At 38.6% G+C, this 24,305-nt stretch overlaps 1 protein-coding gene across 4 annotated transcripts in view; it reads right to left on the bottom strand.

Annotated features, from left to right (window-relative positions):
- The window catches only part of LOC131253410 (LRR repeats and ubiquitin-like domain-containing protein At2g30105), a 50,971-nt gene that overhangs the window by 2,659 nt on the left and 24,007 nt on the right, over positions 1–24,305 (bottom strand). Inside the window, exons 3-8 of one of the 4 annotated variants that reach the window (XM_058254391.1) lie at positions 20,209–20,370; positions 18,977–19,084; positions 18,366–18,466; positions 16,892–17,029; positions 5,028–5,076; positions 4,429–4,494 (exon numbers count right to left, since the gene is read on the bottom strand). In XM_058254391.1, the coding sequence (XP_058110374.1) occupies positions 4,429–4,494; positions 5,028–5,076; positions 16,892–17,029; positions 18,366–18,466; positions 18,977–19,084; positions 20,209–20,370 (624 nt within the window). The remainder of the gene's footprint in view (positions 1–4,428; positions 4,495–5,027; positions 5,077–16,891; positions 17,030–18,365; positions 18,467–18,976; positions 19,085–20,208; positions 20,371–24,305) is intronic. The other 3 variants (XM_058254394.1, XM_058254393.1, XM_058254392.1) reach the window with 3 other exon arrangements.

Raw genomic sequence — 24,305 nt, 5'->3', positions numbered from 1 at the left:
TGCAATGGTTGGAGAGAAGGTAGATACGGTTCCTGTGGTTCGTAGAAAATTGAGGGGGAACCATCCAGGGAATGATCTAGTTGCTACTGAGTTTCGTACCTGTTTGTAGAGAACTTTCCCCCGGATGAATGGACAGAGCCAAAGTTCAGTAGGGTATTTCCCAATAAGTTGACCGTGTTACACCATTGGGATAAATTCGAATTCATGGAAAGCACTTCCATCGAGCTTGATCACTTGCCTTAAAGCGGGGGTGTACATTAACGAAATTGTGTGATGGCCTAATGATAGGTGCAGCCTTGGGGAATCAGATGTTGTGCTTAAAGATTCAGGCGACCCCAATGTTTGGATTTCTTTCCATCCAAATGATGATTTGGATAGAATTATATTCACTATTCTAGTCTTGGGTGACAGACCTTTTCTTTCTGTTTCTCAATGGCATGAATGGTCAAAGTTCCTCAGAGGAGTTATGGATTCAGATCTTAGAATTGCCATTGGAATTTGGATTCAAGACATTTTCGTTGGTATTGGTAGCTGTGTTAGTGAGATTGTTGCGCACTCCTGCAGCCCCACTTTCAATCATAGTGACAAATCTTGTTCTCGGCAATTTCTTGGCATGGGGATTTCTCAGGAGATATTCAGATGTTCGCTTTTTCCTTTGGATTTAATCAGGAAAATCTGCTAAACATAAAATATTAAAAAGTACTATTATAAATTATTAATTAAAAAAAATAAATAAATAAATAAAAATTAAAATAAAAAAGAGGAGTAGAAATTTTAAATATTAAGCTATAAATGAATTATCTTAACTATCAAATGATTTCTACATATTGCAATAATTTCATGATAAAATGCAATAAATTGAAAAGAGCCGAGATTTTGAAACTATCATGAAATTATCCCGATAATATCATTTGTTGATTATTTCATGAAAATATCACGATATTTTGAAAATCTCAGTTGTATTTGTTACAAGGCTGTCAACCACACTTTTAATACTTTAACACCAAAAGTCCAATGCTTGCTTTTGTTCTCAATTTGGTGCACTAACTACCCTTTGACAGTAAAAAGTAAAGACATTATTCAACTACGACCAGTGATTATTATCAACCTATCGGCCAATGCTATCGATATCGCATGTGGCCAATACAATAAAAGGGGGAATTATTAAATTCCCAAGTATCAAAAAAAAAAAAAAGGTTTCATAAAATTCCACTGTATCGTTGATATTTATCAGGAACATATTGCGATGCATTACCCTACTGGAAATTTTTTTAAAAATTAAAAAATTAAAAAAAAATTAAAAAATTTAAAATTAAAATTAAAATTATCATTGATACTTGAGTTGTGAGCATGAAATCATGTCTCTTTCAACATGTCCTAAGTTGAATTGAAAAACACCATTTCCCCATGTTTATCTCAAATAGCTATAATTCCCCAATAAATGTGATACTAGTATGTTTCCATATCCCAAGGGTGCAATATGTGCATCAATACTGATATTTAACTGCAAACTGAATACATGATCACAAAAATCATGAGCAAGGATTAAATAGAAAAATGCTAGGTGAGTATCCATTGTAGAACAAGGATTAACGGGATCCAACTTACTATTTATTGTTTATTTTCTAATTTATAGGAGTTCATCAAATGACTTCTCTTCATTTGGTGTTATTCTTCTTTTTGGATTCTTCTTCTTTTTATTAAATTTCAGTTATCATTCAAAGAAAAATATTTATAGGAGCTCATGTATTTTGATTTCCCCAACCAGCACCTTGGAAGGCATTACTGTTCAACTTTCTTTTGGATAAGTTAATTCTACATGGCCTTTATTTTTCAACAATATAATTGCTCTTTTCATTCCACTAATCTGGTAATGCCTTTCTTAAATTTCAAGAATAACGTAGGGCTTTTGCACCGAATAATCAGAAACAGTACTACTCGTTCTCTCCAATGGAAGCAGTGATTGAATCCCTCGAATTACTTGCATTTAACAATTTGAGTAACAAAACACTTCGACTTTAATGACATTGATAGCAGACAACCAGCCAACGCACCAAAAGCTCCAGAGCTATTGAGGGAGCACCGATTTATCCTTATATTCCGGCTCTCTCAGGCAAACCCAAGTGAGTCCTCCCCATGGGAAACCCCCGCATCACACAAGTCCCCAAATTGCACGGTCCCACAATGGGTCCCAACTCGTGGGCCATCCCACCCCCAGTGTGGAGATACGGTGCATCCTTGGGGTCGCACCGAGATGCACCCATATCATCCACCTGCACCGGTGAGGAAATTTGATCCCTGAGCTCCCGCTCTAATACCACTTTGATAGCGGACAACCAATCAATGCACAAAAAGCTCTAGAGTTGTTGGGGGAGCATCAATTTATCCCTATGTTCTAGCTCTCCTAGGCAAACCTAGGTGAGTCCTCCCCATGGGCAACCCCGCGTCGCACGGGTCCCTAAATCGCACGATCCCACAATGGGTCCCACCTTTTGGTCATCCTGCATCTCACAGTCCTTGGAGTCACACCAAGATGCCGACGCATCATCCACCCACACTAGTGAGGAGACTTGATCCTTGGGCTCCTGCCTCTAATACCACTTTGATAGTGGGTAACCAGCCAATACACCAAAAGCTCCAAAATTGTTGGGAGAGCACCGATTTATCCCTATATTATGGCTCTTCCAAGCAAACCCAAGCGAGTCCTCCCGTTGGGCAACCCCCGCATCGCACGGGTCCTCAAATCGCATGATCCAGCCATGGATCCCACCTCATGGCCATCCTACATCTCACAGGCCCCACCTCGTGGGCCAACCCAACCCTAGTGTGGAGATACGGTGTATCCTTGGAGTGGCACCAAGATGCCCCTACATCAAACATTATTTTTTGGTGAGCCCACAGACAGCCACAAATGTTGACATAGCATGTGAGTTGGACATCTGACCATGTAGACAACCTTCACCAAAAGTCAGGTTGGTCCACTCGTCAGGATGCCACGTAATTACATTGAATGAACATTGTTGAACTCTCCGTTAACTCTCACCTTGCTCTTATGTGTGAAGCAAACCTAATTAGTTGATCCCTGCCTTTCAGCCAACTCAGTACACACTGAAGGTTGGATCCCACTTGATGCATGGGTCAGATGTCCAACACATGACAAGTTGGCATGTGTGGTCAGTGTAGAGTTCACATGGAAAGGTCAATGTGAGATTAGAAAAATCAATAAAGTTAAATATAAAGTAAAAACATAGGATACATACAATGGGAAGGATTCCTCCTTATATTGATAAAACTACATCTTCGTTTGGAGGAAAAAAAAAAAAAAGTAAAGTAAAGCAAGGGTGATTTGGGGGAGATATCTGAAGTTAAGATTTAACTGTCCTCAAATCATCACAGAAAAACATAGCAATCAAATACTTTTAAGTCCTCCTTCATATTCCAATTAATTTCACAGTTTATAGGATCCTTCAGTTCTCTAGAAAGCAATCAAAACCACTCACAGAAACAAGGTAGCAGCAGGAATAATAGGTAGTGGAAGGGTATGTAGAATGATGAAAGACAATAGTCTTTTGAAGTCTCACCACAAGAAAACACTCCTAAACGAGTCTCACCTTTAGGGATCTAGAAGAATCTCACTTCTAGATCTTATACGTATCTCGCACCTAGGGAACTCCAACCACAGGAATCCATTAAAGAGATTTTTTTAAAAAATCTATTTATCATACCCTTGATCAATTTATCATACCCATGGCTGTACGTATGCAGCTTTCTTTGCAATACTAATTAGAATTGAAGAAACCAAGCCTAGAAATATGTAGGTCTTGAACAAGTTTGCCCAAGATAACTCAAACTAATCATTAATGAGGTCTAATAAAAAATAAAAATAAAAAAAGAAGGGAAACTAAATAGGGAATTCCAATGGTATCCACCTGATAAAAATACTTGTACAACCATATAACTCTATTGGGGTACTTCCGGTATTTAAAAAAAAAAAAAACCGAAATACCTCATACAGACTTCATATAAAACCCCTGAAGACAGCTGATTGGGCATATGGGCGCCATAGATCAATCAGCCCATTAAATGGGCCATCAATTGGATTTGTGAGTCACCCAGTCCAAAATTGGATTGCTGAACTGGTCCATAACCAACAGGACAGTTGATAGAGTCTTGATCTTCCATTAGCTCAATCTAGACCCATGATGTGGTCCAGATCTTCAATATGGACACTAGGATGGTCTAGATCTTCAATATAGATGGTTAGATGAGCCTAATCTTCAATTTCCCAGCAATGGGCAACTGTTGGTTCCCATTGGATGATTGGGTGGCCTTGCATCAAAGGGCTTATTCTACGATAACATATCCACTCAAATGTATAAAAGTACAATGTATAGGTAAACAACTTCAGAAAATGAGAAGAAGATGGACCTTTAGATTTCGCAAATTCCCAAATGTCTCAGGTAACTCCACTAAAAGATTGGATGAAAAATCAACCTGCACAACATCAGAACCAAGGTCAACTTATAACAAACCTATTATATCCAAAGAAATGAGATCAGAATTCTAGTTTATAATTTAGAGGCTTAGAGTTAAAAAGGAAAAGGGGGAATAAAGGAGAAGAACATGAGAAAAGAAAAATCATAAGATCCTTGAGATGTGATAGCAGTATCTGTTTTCATTTTGCACAAGTGGAACCATGGTTGGGATCCAAATCATTCATTTGCTAGTCCCACCAAGGATGGATCATGCACTGAAAATCTCCCAGATTGTAAGATCCTAGCCATCGAACTTTGGTGCTTTTCAATTAAATGTAGAGTATTTCTCTGTTTCTTTTCTTAACCACCTATCTGCAGGCTACCAGTTCAAAGGTTAGGGCTATCTTATCAAGGAGATGTTTGGGCAAAGGTTCCATCCACTGAAAGTCATGTCGAGTCAATGGTTTGGATCACTAAACCGTCGGCCTCATACAAGCTACAGAACCAAGTCTCCTGTTGAGGATCACATAATTAATCAGAAAAGAATACTACCTCAATAAGAGAGTAACAATTCCCTAGGGATGAGGGTACTGAGCTTATCCTGAAAACGCAAGAAAATAATGTCAATTGAGAAGCAATAGAACTAGAAAATATCATGCATATACACAGTCTACTCGATTTATTTTTAGAAGACAATAGGATAAAAGAAACCAAACATCGACAATATTGGCCGATATATCTCACGATATATCTTGTATCCCACCTGTGCGATACAAAACGCACAATTAGTGCCGATATATCCCACATGTTCGATCCAGTGAGCATTTTCAATTTTCGATCCCTTCTTTTATTGAAATCATGTTAAGTCAGTGTTAAATGGTTATAAATCCATTGTTTCTTCATGTTTTGCATGAAAATCATGAATTTGGAGCTTTGATTTCGATATTCACTGATTCTTTATGTTCTCCATATTTTTTTCAAAATTTTCAATTGAGATTAATTTCAAAGTATTTAGGAGTATTTGATGAAATGATCATCACATACACTCTAATTTCAAATTTTGAGTGTAAGTGGTCCGATTTGGGGAAAATTGGAAATTTTCAAAATTTTCCCAATTTCCCCCAAATTGCTTGCAATATTGCACTCCAAATATGAAATCAAGCATGTATGATGGTTGATCTACTAATTTGTTAAGTCCTTGTTAATTTTCAGAAAATAAAAATCATTTTTATGTAACAATTAATAATAAAAAAAATTGTTGAAATATTAATTTTTTTTCGAAATTTCCCTTCAACCAGCTATCGATTAAGACTAATTTCGAAGTATTTAGGAGTGTTGAACTTTGATGAAATGATCATCACATACACTCTAAATGTTATGCATTCAATTTGAATATAATTGCATTAGTTCAGTCAAACAGCGCATAGCTTAGGACCCTATATAAAGGAAACCTATTATGTGCACTTCTTTTTTGAGATGTTATTATTTAAAAGTGTGTATTAAGGTCTTTTTTAACAATCCCTGAAGTTTAATTAAAAATTTTCAATCATTTTCCTAATGTTTCCCCATGTTTCTCAAAAAGTGAGGTAAATTACCCGATGTAAACAATATATCCCGTGCGATAACCGATACGTATCTATATCCCAAGGATGTGATACATAACACAATATCGATATTTCGAACACTGGTGAGGCCATGGTTTCCTGATCCAAACCATTGATCTTGTCGCTCCCATTGTGGATGAACCACACTTGGAAAGAAATCTCCTTAGTTGGATGATTAACCTATTCACTGTTGACCAGCATATACATGGTTCAGAAAAATACACCAAAAATCCACATTAAATGGGAAAAATGCCTAAGATTGGAAGAGGACCTTCAACAATTTGGGAGGCTTTGGGGACACAGTCCATCCATGTGAGGGCCATCAGATCAATGGGATATGCAACATGTGCAATGAGTTCCCTTGATGGGGACATCAGAGGACCTACTCGGGTGTACCAAAGATGGAGGTGACCACCCACATCAGCACAACTCTCTTTGTGGATAGGAAATGATTTCCAAATGGGGCCCATCGGGCCACTTTGAAGACCCCATATGCATTGGACGTGCATCAGGAAGACCCTACTTAGGGATGATGCATGTGGACTGCTTAGGGGACAATTTTAGTCATAGAATTTTTTTCATGTCGATCTGACAATTGGATCTTATCAATCAGGCCATCGGGCTACCAAATCTGGGCCCCTTGGACCCTAATCTTGTTTTATTTATGTTTTTTGTTATTTTTAAGATTTATTTTACAATTAAGATTGATCGTAAGTGTTTTAATTTGCCTATTTTCGATGATAGGCCATGTCACTTAAGTGAGTGGCATGTTTGTAAATTTTTTTTAGTTTCAACATAAAAGTGGGGGGGGGGGGGGTCCCAACCCGAAAGATTGAAAAAAAAAAGTCTTCCTTCTTTTGAAAAGGTGTTCTTCCTCTTCCTTTAGGGTTTATGAGAAAACCCTCCATTCCAATTGTATTGTGTAAGGGTATAAGCAGTGTTCATAATATCGATACCATCGGCCAATATTATTGGTATCGCAGTCCAAGGATACGAAACCCTTTGAAAGACATCAAGAAAGTAAAAAAAAATTTATACCAAATATCGTTCGGGACTGTGTCATTATCCAAAAAATTTGGGAAAAAAAATAGAGAAACTTTCAACATGTGGATTTCGGGACCTGCAAGAGAGATCGCCATGATCAAAAGCTTTCATTCGGTGGGCCATTCGAATCGAAGCGTCGTTCGTAGGTTTGTGCAAACAAAATCTTTGATTTGGGAGAGAAATCCATCGAAATCCAAGTATTTGGGCGAAATCCAGAGGAATATTCATTGAAATTTGGAGAAATCCTTGCCGAAATCTAAAGATTTGCGAGATTTGAGAGATTTCAGGGTTCCGGAAGGCCGGAACCCTCTCTGTTTCAAAAAAAGGAGCATCCAAGCCTTTTCTATGGGAGCACACCACCTAGCTGACTGGTGTGTTGACGTCACCAAGTTTTGTGGGTCCCATCATGAGGTATGTGTTATATCCAAACCATTCGTCCATTTGGCGAGCTCGTCATAAGGCTTGATCCAAAAATAAGACATCCAAAGATCAAGTGGACCACACTGCAAACAGCAATGGGAGATTGAACTTCTACCATTGAAAGTTGAAACCCTTTTGGGGGTCACAGAAGTTTCCGATCAATATGATATTTGTTTTTCCTCTTCATCCAGGTTTGTGTGACCTAATTAACAGATTGGATAGAAAATAAACATTATAGTGGGCCCTACGAATGTTTTAACGATGAGAATCAGTCCCCACTGCTATTTGTGGTGTGGTCCACTTGAGCTTTGGATATGACTCATTTTTGGGCTCATGATCTAAAATGATCTCTCCAAATGCATAAACGGTGTAGATATAATAAATACATTATTGTGAGGCCCATGTAACTTTGAACCGTTAGTACAACTCGAGCTCGAGGAGCGTCAGCACTAGACGCGGATTAGCTACTGGCAGGTTGAGTATCGAGACTCATTACTAAAGTGACATCACTAAGCTTTGTAGGTCCCACCATGATGTATGTGTTGTATCCACACTGTCCATCCATTTGGAGAGATTATTTTAGGGCATGAGCCAAAGAATGAGGCAGATCCAAAGCTCAAATGGACCCCACCACTGAAAAGAGCGGAGAGAGTGACGCCCACCATTGAAAACTTCCTAAGGTCCACCGTGATGTTTATTTGAGATCCAACCTATTCATAAGTTAACACATACATCAAAGACGGTAAAACACAAATATCAGCTTGATCGAAAACTTTTGTGGCCCTTATAAATTTTTAATGGTGGGTTATCACTCTCCACTGTTTTCTTTGGTGGGGTCCACTATAGCTTTGGATCTGACTCATTCTGTCTCATGCCCTAAAATGGTCTATCCAAATGGATGGACAGTGTGGATACAAAACATACATCGTGGTGGGACCACAGAACTTGGTGACATCGCTTTAGCAAGTTTCGCTATCCATTAGCGCCCGTCAGACCCCGGCCTCACCCAAGTCGTACAGCCCCTACAGTGGAGCCCAACTTGGATGTGATACCCACTCCGTCCATCCGTTTTTTCAAATCATTTTAGAGCATGATCCCAATAATTAAGAAGATCCAATTATCGGGTGGACTATACTCAAGGAAATAGTGGTAGTTGAACACAGTACCATTAAAAACTTCTTAGGGTGCACCTTAATTTTTCCTATATTTTATTAAGCATCCAATCTGTTGATAACTTCACATAAGTTTGAATGAAGAGAAACAAACAATTATCGGCTTGATCTAAAACTTTTTGTGGCCCACTAATGGTCGATCACCATTGTTTCATATGGTATGGTTTACCTGATTATTGGATCTACTTCATTTTTTGGATAATGTCCTAAAATGATATGGAAAAACAGATGGACAGGGTGGATATTGAATATAGTTGTCTTAGTTCAATCAGACAGTGCATAGCTTAGACCCCTATACAAAGGAAACCTATTATGTCCATTTTTATTTTTATTTTGAGATTTTATGATTTAAAAGTGTGTATTAAGGTCTTTTTTTTTTTTTATAATCCCTAAAGTTTCATTGAAAAATTCAACCATTTTCCAATGTTTCCCCATGTTTCCCAAAAAGTGCGATAAATTACACGATACAAACGATATATTCCGTGCGATAACCGATACGTATCTGTATCCCAAGGGTGCGATATATTACGCGATACCAATAATTCGAACACTAGGTAAAAGCTTTCTTAGTGGTGGATTCCTCTAGGGTGTCTTTCTTCCTCTTTCTCTTCTTCGACAAGGTACACCCTTTCTTCACTTTTCTTCTTCTCCTTCATTTACAACTCTAAACTCATCAAAACCCAACCCAATCCATCTCCTTTCTCTTTCCCCCTACCCATCCACACGTGAACACGGACGCACGTGCGTCCATACAGGCTACCACGTTTGGGGCCCCTTTCGGTACTTTTCCTTCCTTGAGTCCCCTCAAAACCCTACCTATAACGAAGCCCTAATTCCTAGATCCCTAATTCCCAAAATCCCCAAACCTCAATCTCTAAACCCCAAAACCCCCTAACGAAAATCTGATTTTTTTTAAAAAAATAAACTCATTCAACATATCTGATTTTATTGGTGTCATTGTTTTCTTATGTGGATGTTGCACTACCCACGCTAGATTGGAAGTAAGGTGTTCCAAAACGGTAACAGTGGCCGTAACGGCCACCATCGTTACCGTTATGATACGGGCCGTAACGGCCGTTACAGCCCCGTATCGGCTGTTACAACTGTTTTTTATTTTTTGAAAAATGTTGTTACTAGACCGTTACGATCCGTTACGGACCATTTTTCTGTAACGGCCATTTTGACCCCGTAACGATTATAACTTTTACCATTACGTAACGGCCATTACGTAACCGATTTTGAATGCCTTGATTAGAAGTCCCTATTTCCAAGTATACTACTCTCGTAATACTTTATATCTTGGTGCACTACGTATGTGCTAGCCTAGGCCCTTTACGTTCTTAATCTGAATTTTTTGAATTTATTATGTGGATGTGTTTGATTTTATATGTTGAATGCTGAATTGACGCGTATTTGATCTCACATCTTACATCCTAGGTTAGTTCACTCAGCCTACATCATCCATATTAGTCACAAATAGAGAACTCTGCAACACATTCATGTAACTCAAAACCCTGAAGTTCCTAAGAAATTTATTATGTGGATATGTTTGATTTTATATGTTGAATGCTGAAATTGATGCGTATTTGATCTCACATCTTACATCCTATGTTAGTTTCACGCATCCTACATCATCCATGTTAGTCACAAATAGAGAACTCTACAACACATACATGTAACTCAAAACCCTGAAGTTCCTAAGAAATGTATACCATACATCTAATCCAATCTTAACACTAAAAATGCCAAAACAGTTTTAGCTAAACAAAAACTAGCTTCATACTATTTTATGAAACCAAGAGGCAACACTAACAAACTTGTGACTAAAGCTTCTCAACTAAATTAGTAATGGGTAGAGACGAATTTGATTAAAAAACAGAACAAGTTAATAGCACTCCTTAAAATACCAAGATACATATTCCTAGAAATCACACAAGTCCTATTAACCCCTTACAAAATTGTTTTAAATATAATAAAGAAAAACCTAATTAACCATGGGACTAAAACTAAAACCACAACTTCTTAACAAATGACGAATATAACCTAAATCCCGTCACAACCTTATATCACTAAATCATTTGAAAGCTAACTCAAGGGACTTCAAAGCCTGAGCAATTTTGTGTCATTTGGATGCTGCTTAGCATCTGAAAAGTGGTCTCTAAAAATAATTGATGAAAATAAGGGATCTGACAAATTGTTGTTAAATAATCCTATGTGACTCCCAAGTATGGATGGGGCCCATGAAATAGACTAAAACAGCCCATGGGTTCATCAAGGCTCACTACAGGGTATATCTTGGTCTATCCCATGTTACCTAAATCATTAACCTTTCCTTTTTATCTGGATCCCATGATCCAGTTTGTGGGATTGCAATCCGGATCACAGATCACTACTTTTAGTGACCTGCAATAATGGTTCCATACTGTTAAATTAGCAAATTAGATTTAAAAGCTAGAGACATATAGATCAATATCTGCAGTTTTTGCAAAAAATAAATAAATAAATAAAATAAAAAAGAGCAATATATGCATATAGTAGAATGCAAAAAAAATAATAATAATAAATAAATAAATAAATCATTAATGCATCACATCAACAGTTCAGATGATACTATGCTTGTAATATTTGTGCTAATAATATTCAATTCCATATATTACAAGTTTAGAGCAACACTTGATTATCTAGATATAGTGCACACTAAGTAGTTTCTATTGGTGTGACCTGAATGATCCTACTCCTAACAACCATGTACCAATGTAGTTAAAGGCAAGCTAGGCATATGCCTCAGGAAGTTAGGCCATATGTCTCGTTGGAGTGCTAGGAGGGAAAACAATCATAAGCACTTTTTTTCTAATGGGTACAACCCTAGGCATGTTGTCAGAGACTGACCGTTTCCAGGAGGCTATTCCAGGGGCACAGAGAATTTGGCTCATACACTAACATGAGATCAAGTGGAAAGGGAGAAAAAGTAAAGAAATTGATGGATATAAATTTTGGTGTATAGGAAAGGACAACAATAGAAATGGGGTAGAGATGGTAGGCAAAGATTTGAAGGATAAAATTGTAAATGTTAAGAGAGCAAGTGGCAGGCTTTTATAAATAAAGCTCGTGTTGGGAAAGGACATAATCAATGTAATTACTACATATGCCCTGCAAATGGGGTTAAGAGGATAGGATCAAAAGACAATTCTGGCAAGACATGGACTGACACAAGGAATTCCAAATGGAGAGGATATTTGTAGGAGGAGACTAAAATGATTGTAGAGGATATGAAGGATACATAGAGGATATGGTTTTGGGAGAAGAAATGAACAGGGGAATGCTATCCTTGATTTTGCTATGGCTTATGATCTAACTCTAGCAAACACATACTTTACAAAGAGAAATGAACATTTAATACCTCTCAAAAGTGGATCGTATGCAAGCCAGATAGACTTTTTTTCTACTTAAGAAGCAAGCCAATCAATATGTAAAGACTGCAAATTTATACAAAGAGAGAGGTTGACCACACTAGTGTTCCTGGTATCGCCAATATAATTGACAATATTGACCAATATTATCTGCATCGCAGGCCAGATACAAATACAGAATGCATTTTCAAAATTTATGCCGTATCAATCGATATTATCAGCACTATCACCCTCCTCTCGCGAAAAACAAATATCACAAGATATCAGCTAGTTCCCTTTACTATGTATATGCAGTGTAACAACAACAATATCGATATTATCATGAAATTGATACAGTGTGTGTAAATGCTGAAAATTTTGAGAGAAAATCAGACAAAATCGGAAAATTCCACACACAAAAAAAAATATATTGTTGGTGAAGGAAGATGAGATCAATGAAAGGTGAGAAACTATTTATTGAAGTTGTTAAGGATGGCCACTAAAAGGGCTTAGGTATAGAAAGAATAATAACTAAGGCCAAAGACCATCGGTACTGTGGTAGGATTAGGATTCTAAGGTGAAAGAAGCTTTGAGAAATATGAAGACAGGAAACACCCTAAAAGACCAGATGGTATACCAATAAAGGTTTGAAAGTGCACTGGAAAAATTGGTTTATTTTGGTACTTCTACAAGATTATATAATGAAGAAAATGCCAAAGAATGGATAAGAAGTACTATGGTATCTATTTATAAGAATAGGGAGACATACAAAGCTATACTAACTATCGTGAGATTAGACTTATCGGTCATACTATGGAACCTTGAGAGGGATTGATTGAGCACAGATTAAGGCATGAGACAAATGAATCAAAAAATCAGTTTGGATTTACGCTAGGAAGGTCAACCATTGAAGCTATTTTCCTACTTAGAGAGATGATGGAGAAATTTAGGGAGAGGATCTCCAAATAGTCTTTATTGACTTAGATAAAGCATATGATAGGGTCCTTAGAGAGAGAATCTAGTGGGTATAGTGAAATAAATGAGTCTCCGGAGGTTATATTGACATGATTAGGATGTGCATGAGGAAGTGGTAACAATGTGAGGACTACTAGTGGAAAGACAAGTGAATTTCCAATTACTATAGGCTTACACTAGGGATCAGTATTGAGCTTGTATTTTTTACATTGGTTATGGACAAGTTAACAAGGCATCCCGTAGTGTATGTTGTTTGCAAATGCCATAGCTTTGATTAACAAAAGGAGGGAGCAGGTAAACAAAAAGCTAGAACTATGGAGGGATGCTTTAGAATGTAAAGGTGTTAAAATAAATTAGACAAAAGCAAAGTGTATGGAATGCAATTTAGTATAGGAGTGGAGATGAGGATTTAATTAAGATTGATAACCAAGAAGAACCATGAAATGACCATTTTTATATCTTTAGTTGATAATTCATGAGAGCAGAGGGATTGAGGAGGATGTTGCTCAATGAATTAGAGTTGTGTGGATGAAGTGGAGATGTGCCTCTAGATTTTTATGTGATCACCACCAGTGTTTAAATTATCGGCGATATTATCGAATTATCGCCGATAATTTGAGTATCACTAGAGTTGCGACACCGAAACTCCCTTTTTTCGTTTCTCTTCCTAATATCACCGATTTTTCGGCGATTTTATCAATTTTTTGCAAAAGTCCAGTTGTCACGCAGTGTTCGCAATATTGGCCAATATATTGGCCGATAATGTCAGTATCGCAGTCCAACGATACGAAACACGTCGGAAGAAATATTCCGAAAAAATTGGAAAGAGAGAGAGAGAGAGACAATAGGGTGGATTTCCACACCTGTAGAATAGATTACCCTGATTGGAAGCTGTATTTGGTGGGCCATTTGAATTGAAGCTCGCCATTCGTAGGTTACCGTAAAGAAAATCTCGATTCCCTTTTCTTCTTTCTTCTATTAGATTGTTAACGGAATTGATTTAGGAAGAAAATGAGAAAAAAAAAAAAATCTAGAGAAATCCGGAGATTTGGGGAAGAATCCAGGGTTTCAGGGTCTCTCAGATGAAAAATGGGTTCGGAGCCCTTTTTTATCGGGTGCGGATGTGCTACTGACGGGTTGAGTAGCGAACTCGCTACTCAAGTGACGTCACCAAGTTCTGTGGGTCCCACCATGATGTATGTTTTGTATCCACACCGTCCATCCATTTGAAGAGACCATTTTAGGTCATGAGCCAAAGAATGATTCAGATCCAAATCTCGAGTGGACCCCACCACAGAAAAAGTGGAGAGAGTGACGCTCACCATTAAAAATTTCTAATGGCCATAAAAGTTTTCAATGAAGCTGATATTTGTGTTTTACCTTATTTAATGTTTGTGTTAACTTATGAACAGATTAGATCTCAAATAAACATTACGGTGGACCTTAGGAAGGTTTCAATGGTGGGTGTAACTCACTCCACTGTTTTCCGTGGTGGGGTCCATTATAGTTTTGGATCGGCCTAATTCTTTTGATCATGCCTTAAAATGTTCTCTCCAAATGCATGGACGGTGTGGATACAACACATACATCATGATAGGATCCACATAACTTGGTGACGTCACTTCAGTAGCGAGTCTCGCTACTCAACCTGTCATATAGCTAATCCGCGTCCTTTTTCATTGGGCCCGGCTACATGAGGCACGTATGCATCTTTTCACACATGTAGTGGGCCTCCAATCTGAATTGTTCATGTGATGTGGCATCCCATGAAACTCCCAGGAACCAAATTTTACCCTGATCTAAAACTCTGGTGGGCCATAGCAAAGAAAGATGCAAATCAAGGGAGAAAATTGTTTTCTTTTATAATGGCCCACTAAAGTCTTAGATGAAAGCAAAAGTTGAACCATAAAAGTTTCATGGAGTGCTGCATCACTTAGACCGTTCAGATTTTGGACTCACATCACATATGATGAGTTCTTAGAAAGTTCTCAGGTAACTCTGCTGCTGGGAAAATCTGCGTTGGCGCGGATCAGGAGCCTAGAGATGGATGGTCTGTTAGGGCTCTGTAAGGCCCACCATGATATATTTGTTTTATCTACACCGTCCATCCATTTTGATATGTTATTCTAGGGAATGAGCCCAAAATGTAGCCAGATATGAGGCTCAAGTGGTCCACACCACAGGAAGTTGTGGTGAGAATGATATCCACCGTTGAAGCTTTCCTGGGGCCCATCATGATGTTTATTTTCCATCCAATTTGTTCATAAGGTCTAATAGACCTGGATGATGGGAAAACATAAATATTAGCTTGCTCCAAAACTTATGTAGCCCCCGTATTTTTTTTAATGGTTGTCATTCAATGATCACTTTTTCATGTGGTGTGGTCCACCTAAGATTTGGATTCATTTCATTTTTTGGCCCATACCATAAAATGATTTGTCAAAATGAGTTAACGGTGTAGATACCAAATAATTTTAGCTTGTTATCCAAAAAATAAGTACATCCAATTATCAAGTGGACCATACCAAAGGAAAAAGTGGTGATTGACAATTAATGGGCCACGAAAGTTTTGGATCAATCATATATTTGTTTTTTCTTTGAGTTCATTTACTTTTATGTGTTTTAATTAATATATGCCAGCTGCATTTGTAATATATAAACTCATTTTTGTTGCTGTTAAAGTGATTTTTTATGGCATCGCATGCTTTTTGGGTCCCATTAAATGAAAACTTATTATGTAATGTATTCTTTTCGCAATTTTTTATTCCTAAATATGTAAATATGTGTATTTAGCCATGTCTTCAAGTTTCACTGAAAAATTCCATCATTTTCCCCAAGTTTCCCCCCTTTTCCCTGCATTTCCGGTTATCAATGATATTATCGGCGATAACGATATTATATCTTTATCTCTGGCCAGCGAAACTTGTAGCAATACCGACAACTCGAACACTGATCACCACATACCAATCAAACTTAAAGGGGGAAATTTTAAAGTATAACAATAAGATCAGCCATGCTTTATGGGACAAAATGTTGGGCAATTACGGAACAACATGTTCATAGGATGAGTGTAGCTGAAATGAGAATGCTGAGACAGATGAGTGGGGACAAGGATAGAAACATAAATGAATTCGAAGGAACTTAGGAGTAGCACCAATAGGAAACAAGAAGAGGGAAAGTAGACTTGGTCGGTTTGGCCATGTGCAATGGAGAACAAGGATACGGAACCCTACAAGAAAAGTTACAACTGAAATAAAATAAGAGTTTTGCCAAGTCCAGAACCATATCTACACAGCCACATGTGCCAACCTAACCAATGTGTTGGACATCAAGTAGAGGGTCAGTGGGCCCGAAGTGTAGATAACCTGGCTCAAAAATCAGACCAGTCCACTAATCAGATGGGCCAAAAGTGTATGACAAATGTGGACCATGGGAAATCCTTTTAGAACCCATTCACTCTTTGATCAGCTTAATCTTTTCACAAGATCAATTTCATCATGGAGGTCACATAATGCACAGCTTGGATTTTCACTAGTTGCCAGGTTGGCACGCATCACTACATGAACAGGTGTGTGTGCAAAGCGGCATGAGGCTTTTCAAAGATAAATATAAAAGTAACATCATGCTAAACATGTGTCTAAATTAAGATGCTACTGGCATCAATGAATTAAAAAGGTCTAGAGAACAACCAAAAAGGGCATCAGATACCAAAATTAACGTGGAGTAAAAACATCAAGAATGGAACTGGTGACAGACTATTCTACCATTAACACTGATGTCCCTTCAAAAATAATCACCTAATTCAATATTACCTGTTATTGCTTGCTTTCAAAATTTGGAGTTGACTCAATAGTCCTATTTCAGCTGGCAAGCTTGTTAACTTGTTGTTAGAAATATGAAGTTGTTGCAGAGAAGTTAAAGCACCAATTGCAGGAGGCAAAGTAGCTAAACTGCACAAATTATGCAGTGACCATAATTAGGTAAAAAATGTAACAAGACAAAGTATATGCGCTAATAATTTAGTCTAGAAAAAGTTAAGAATCAGTAACTATAGGTTTGCTAAACCCAAATGAGCGTATAAGACAACCACTCTTCACACCACCAAATCTGCACAAGGTTGAGAGATCCAACCTGTCCATCATGTGGGTCCCACGGCGGAGATGCCCTTGCCCGAAAATCAGGTCATTCCATTCATCAAGCAGGCCACAATGTTTTAAATAAATGGACTACTTGGTAAAACTTAGACAAGCCCACCTAATGAGTGGAACAGCATGAGTTTTTTCCCTGGACAACTATAGTGTGGGAGATGAACGTTTTAGATCTCAAACCAGGGTGCCGCATTGGCCCATGTGGTGGAGTGTGGGCTTCGCCAACCTCCAGTACTTAAATCAGGCATTAGGAACTACTAGATTTTGCCTCTCTCCCTCCCTCCCTCTCTCTCTCTCTCTCTTTTTGTAAGCTTGGCTTCAACCTAGGCCTCAATGTTGAAACAATAACCCTCTTTTTCTGTCGTCCTTGCTGATAACTTTAATTGTCTTTGGAATCACAAGATTTCAAGTGAGAAAGCAATGATCAAGTAACAAGAAGCTCATTATCTACTTCATATTTGGTCATTGTTCATTGAAGTTAGAGCATTTATGTATTAGAAACTGGAAATCAGTTTGGAAATCGTCCAGTGATCCAAAAAAATAACTCATCCAAGCAGAGGTAAAAAGAACTAAAAAGAAATAATAATAATAATAATAATGAAATCGAGCAGAAAAACCAGTACCACGAGTAACCACTTATATTGCAGTAGAGAAGGAAACTAAGGTAGCTTCAGCGTTTTAATAATAAATGGAAATAAGAATAAAAAGGAGGAAAGAAGACCCCTGCAAGTAATATTTAGTGTAGCATTTTAAGCGAAGAGAAAACGCTGTGATTTATTCAATAGGACCAACCGGACAGAACAATACAAAAGAAGAATCTAAATTTGGGGAAATAAATAATTAGGAAATTTTATTTAATAAAATCGAAAAACCAACTGTAAATAATCAATAAAATGGTTTCCCTGTGATTTTTTGAAGTTTTCCCTGCTAGAAACTTAAGTAGACTTCAATACTTAGCACACCTGCCATGTATACATGTAACAGTGCCCAAAAGCTATTTCCAATCATATCTTGCCATTGATTCAACAAATTTAGGGAAAAAAAAAATCAACATGAATATCATAGCTATCTGTTAACTCCACATTGAGATGACAAGGATGCATGCAAATAGCGTACAACTTGTATAACTAGTACTTACTGATTTTGGCTTAGAGACAGAACTGTTAGAGACTTGAGTGACGTTATGCCTTCCCATTTAATGCTTTCATCTGATATATCATTTGCATTCAGGAGCAATTTCTACACGATATAAAAATGGAAGATCCGAACCGCGTCAAAATGCTAATATACATACAATAACATTTTTCCAGTGCCGTAGCAGCAAAAATCACAAGGGATATTCATCTAGACAACTGAATTCTCTTCATGGCACACAAATGCCAGCTTGCAGATCTGAGTCATCAGGTGGCCCCATCATCAACAAAGGACAGTCTTCTCAACAGGTAGTGACAAGTGTGCATTTAGCATGAACTATTTATCAATCTAATTTAAAACATCCATTTTTATTATAAAATTGTGAGTGTCACCCAACTGCTAATGACCAGCCTCGATTGGACCAGGCATGTTCACTAGGAGGCATAGCTGATGAATGCCCACGTCATATCTATGCTCACAAGTGTTCCATGAAAAAGTATTCGTGGATATCCTTAGCAGAGATCTAGCAAAAACATTCTTCAAGTATTTAATGATGACTGTAAGGAAGAAAAAAAAAAACCAAAAATATAAATGAAAAGTGATGAAAGAAGATACATGAATAGATCTCAAAGAGCCAATTTTAGCTGGTATTTCTTGTATGGAATTGTTGCTGATATCCAATACCCTGACTTCTCCACAAGCCCAAATTTCCTCAGGTACAACCTTCCAATCCACAAGCATAATGATAAGATTTCATGCCACAGAATTGAAATAATAGTCACTAATTCAACCAAAATAGAAAAATGAAATTAATCATTATAGAAAAGGCCTAACATTTAATACTAAAAGGGAAAATGTAGCATGCAGGTGCAGAGTATGTACTAAGAGTCAGTGTTCACCAATCTTCCAACAGGCAAAGACTGGGGGCAAGAATCCCAATAACTGCAAAATGGGATTTGAGAATCCTATTTTGAAATGTGGTGGATTCCCTCCCACCATCTTTGGATGCCAGGAGATGGGTGTGAACTTACTCTAGATGTCCATTGTGAGTGCTGAGATCGAGCCCATAATAAAAATAAAGAGAAGTTAGCGGATGAATACTTTTTATATAACATGGTTGAAATTTGAAAGAAATATTGTCTTATTATTTAAAATTGAAATTGTTATAATCTACATAATTACAAAAGCTCAAATTCTGAACTATTGGATTGAACAAAACATTAAACTCGCTCACACTTCCTTAATATAGCATATAGTTTTCCTGAAAGGTTTGTTGGCCCTAAAAATAAAAGGAACGAGAAAGAGATACCAATAAGAATACCGTGTGGGGTGTGTCTTGTGTGTAAATATGAATGAAATTCCATGAAAAAAAAAAAAAAAAAACATTCCAACATGAACAAAACCATCAATTAAAAATATGACTTTGCAAAGATTTGGCAATTGCAGAAGGAAAATTAAGATATAAAAAGATACAAGACAGAAATCCTACTTATCTCTTCTCAACTACAGATGCATTTTTTTAAATGCTGAATGGACCTTTTTAAGAATAACTGGAACAAATCAAAAACATTGAAAGGACCCTCGAACCTTGCTACTGCAAGTGTTATTGGGATCAATCTTTCAAGCAAAGGAATATGTTAATATGGAACTTTTGCTACAAGTCAGAGATGAGAGAATAAAGCTTAAGGGATAAACAAAAACTATTACACAAAAAACTTAGTATGGTATGGTAATATTAGATAAGAGTATTTTAGCTAACAATTCTAAATCTTATGGCTACATCAAATACTAGGGCAAGAACCCTTTCATGCTTTAGGTAAAAATCCTCTTTTAAGTTGCACTGATACCTTCAAGTGGCATTCTGACAAAGCTACCACACCAGTCACCTTCCAACGATCTAACTGACTCATTTCAATGGATATTTTTGGCTTCTTCTCCTCAGTTCGATTAGCTTCAACAATCCTCCTTGAGCTAGATAGTGACGAAGCATCTTTAGTGATGGGACCATCCTGTTGAAGGACACTGTAAAATTAAAGGTTTCTGAATGTTTCAAACCAATGTAGAAAACTAGATGAATTTTACTGTATGTTGCTGCAATTGGGAGAATAGACCTCGTTGAGTACAGAATTTGGATATTTTGCATCAAATGGAAATAACAAATTTCAGTTAATTATGAGAAGCTAGGTTAAATTGTATTGGTTGCTGATCTCAAATTGAATCTGCTGAATTCATGGCGAATGATGAATTGAGTTGCAACGAGAAATGCCTCAGCTTGATTTCCTCAGTTCAGACTTCGGAGCACAGAGGGGAGTTCAGCAAACACGGCTAAAACTTTAGTTGCCAATCTATGATTTATTTATTATTTTTGGCTGAATAGTAATGCATCTTTCTTTAAACAGAATGAAAGAGCAAGCAAGCAAAGAGAGCTAGGGTTGATTGATGATGAGAAATCAAAGCACGACCCCGACCACCCAAAGTTACATCAGATTAACCCAGCTCCCAGTAAAATCATCTCATTTAAAGTCCAAGGAAAGGGGTAGCCTACAACCCAAGAAATTAATCTGCTTTTAGCCCTCTGAAATTAAACACGCTAGCATGACTCACATAGGGATGCACAAACATGCCTACCGCTAACCAAGTGTGATGTGAAGGCCATTGCGCGTGAGATCCACCCCATCAATCATGTGCACTTCCTCGTTTTCACTCTGGAACCCAAATATCAGGCTGGAGCAGACCTCAAGTAACTAATGCAGGGACATGAGATGACCTAACCCTAGATGCATGTATAATCAGGTTAAAGAATATTCAAATAAGTACACCAATTAACTAACCGTTTCCAATCAAAAGGATTAGGTAAATTTCAACACAAAGATAAGGTTATTCCGTCAGGATCATACCCCTTAGCATAAGATCACGTAAACAGTAAAAAGGGAGGACCTCGGGATATGAAGATATCCCAGATCTAGCATAAGTCAGTCCACAATTAAGCTTGGATCTGATTCTACTGACTAACCATCCCTCTTTTTCGTTCGAACTAGAAAGAGGATATCCAGAGAGGAACGAAAAGGGTGAAGGATGAGAGGTTCGAGATGAAGAAGATATAGGTCATTTTGTCGTCAAAAGAAAAGAAGGATGATGATTCTTACATTTTCCTGCACCTCGAAGATCTTAGAAAGAGAAAAACCTGAAATCGGGGTGGAATCCTCAACACCCAAGGGTCAATCATGAAACTCTAATATTTTGAATAAAGAGGAAGAAAAGAGACGAATTTCTATTCATTCAATAATAATGAAAATAGGGTTTCTCACAACGTATATATAAGCTATAGAAAAAGTAAAAGTGCATTAAAGGCTCTGAAAACCAAAAAAATTACAAAAAAAACAAAAAAAAAATGAAAAGTAAAGAAAGTGCAATAAAGCCCTTAAAATAAGGAAAAGAACAAAAAAAATGCCTAAAACTAAAATACCTGTGTGGTAAGGTGTGGAATCCGACCCATGGATCTATGGTCAAGGTGCGGTCATGCCGCTCCTACACTCGTAGCGCGTCAGAAAATGGGTCTGATGGACCCAACGTGCATCCACATCAACTCCTTTGCTCCGGTACTCTGTCGGCGACGCCTCCTCCTCTGATACACTCTAAATGGTGCACCACTGATGTCCGCATCAGTAAGCACACCATATGAAACAGTGGGGATGAGGACACCTACCATTAGTTGTGTGGGGTTCACTGCAGTGTTTGTATGCCGTCCAATCATTCATCTAGCATGCCTTACCAAGATGAAGGGACTCCCCAAACATTATGCTATATTGCTATTCCAAAAATCGTGCACCACGCGTTAGAGGTTTAAGACATGATTTTACACTATTTGATGTGTCGTCCACCTGAGTTTTGGATCGGCCTGGTTTTTTGGGACCAAGGCCAAACAAATGGCTCACCTAATGGACGGGGCGGTGGATCACATGGACAGAAAGTCATCCCTCCACATATTAGTGGTAGCCAAGCTGATGCGAGACAATTAACCACTTGCACTAAAAGCTTGAACTGATAGAGCATGGCGAATTAATCCATTTATCTCATAGCCCAAGCCCTGCATCGCATGGATTAGGACCTCAGCCGAACCCCCCTCGTAGGCCCCAAATCACATGGGTACCGCCTCACACGAGCCACCCGCCTCACACGGGTCGCCCACCCTGAGTGTGCCCCTGCATCCCACAGGCAACCCCCTTCGAGCCCGGTGTGAAAATGCCCTTGCATTAATCACCCCCGGTAAGGAGTCTCGAACACGAGACCTCCTACTCTGATACCAATTTGATGCAAAACAATTAACCGCTTACTCTAAAAGCTCAAACTGTTAGAGCATGGCAAATCAATCCCTTTATCTCATAGCCCCGGCCCTACATCTCATGGGTTAGGACCTCGGCCGAACCCCCCTCGTGGGCCCCAAATCACATGGGTACCGCCTCATACAAGTCACCCGCCTCACACGGGTAGGGCCCGCTTCACACTAGCCACCCGCCTCACACGGGCCGCCGACCTGAGTGTGCCCCTGCATCCCACGGGCAATCTCACTCGAGCCCAGTGTGAAAATGTCCTGCATTAATCATTCCCGATGAGGAGTCTCAAACATGAGACCTCCCACTCTGATACCAATTTGATGCAAGACAATTACCACTTGCTCTAAAAGCTCGAACTGATAGAGCATGGCGAATTAATCCTTTTATCTCACAGCCCAGGCCCACATCACATGGGTTAGGACCTTGGCCGAACCCCCCCTCATGGGGCCCAAATCACATGGGTACCGCCTCACACGGGCCGCCCACCTCCAGTGTGCCCCTGCATCCCACAGGCAACCCCACTCGAGCCCGGTGTGAAAATGCCCCTGCATTACTCCCCAAACATTATGCTATATTGCTATTCCAAAAATCATGCACAACGTGTTAGAGGTTTAAGACATGATTTTACACTATTTGATGTGTCGTCCACCTGAGTTTTGGATCGGCCTGGTTTTTTGGGACCAAGGCCAAACAAATGGCTCACCTAATGGACGAGGTGGTGGATCCCATGGACAGAAAGTCATCCCTCCACATATTAGTGGTAGCCACGCTGATGCAAGACAATTAACCACTTGCACTAAAAGCTTGAACTGATAGAGCATGGCGAATTAATCCATTTATCTCATAGCCCAAGCCCTACATCGCATGGATTAGGACCTCAGCCAAACCCCCCTCGTAGGCCCCAAATCACATGGGTACTGCCTCACACGAGCCACCCACCTCACACGGGTCGCCCACCCTAAGTGTGCCCCTGCATCCCACAGGCAACCCCATTCGAGCCCGGTGTGAAAATGCCCCTGCATTAATCACCCCTGGTGAAGAGTCTCGAACACGAGACCTCCCGCTCTGATACCAATTTGATGCAAAACAATTAACCACTTACTCTAAAAGCTCAAACTGTTAGAGCATGGCAAATCAATCCATTTATCTCATAACCCCGGCCCTACATCTCATGGGTTAGGACCTCGGCCGAACCCCCCTCGTGAGCCCCAAATCACATGGGTACCGCCTCATACGAGTCACCCACCTCACACGGGTAGGGCCCGCTTCACACTAGCCACCCGCCTCACACAAGCCGCCGACCTGAGTGTGCCCCTGCATCCCACGGGTGTTGAGACTCAAATATTGTATAATTTTCCCCATTTATATCTTTGTTTTATGAACATAAATCATTTTAATATTCTATTTTACTCATGTATGTGTTGTAAGGTGAATTTAAGAGCTTGGATTGAAAAAGGGTGCTAAAAAGTAAGAATTTGATGCTCAAAAATCACCAAGGCAAGGGATGAATCTTAGGAAACCAAGATTGAAGAATTCACATGCCAAAGATCCAAGAAAACCAAGTGAAGATTGAAAAGAATCGAAGATTTGAAGTGAAGAATCCTGAAATA

This window comes from Magnolia sinica, chromosome 8, assembly GCF_029962835.1.
Source record: "Magnolia sinica isolate HGM2019 chromosome 8, MsV1, whole genome shotgun sequence".
Lineage (NCBI taxonomy): Eukaryota > Viridiplantae > Streptophyta > Magnoliopsida > Magnoliales > Magnoliaceae > Magnolia > Magnolia sinica.
This window is presented reverse-complemented; position numbering and strand designations above follow the sequence as displayed.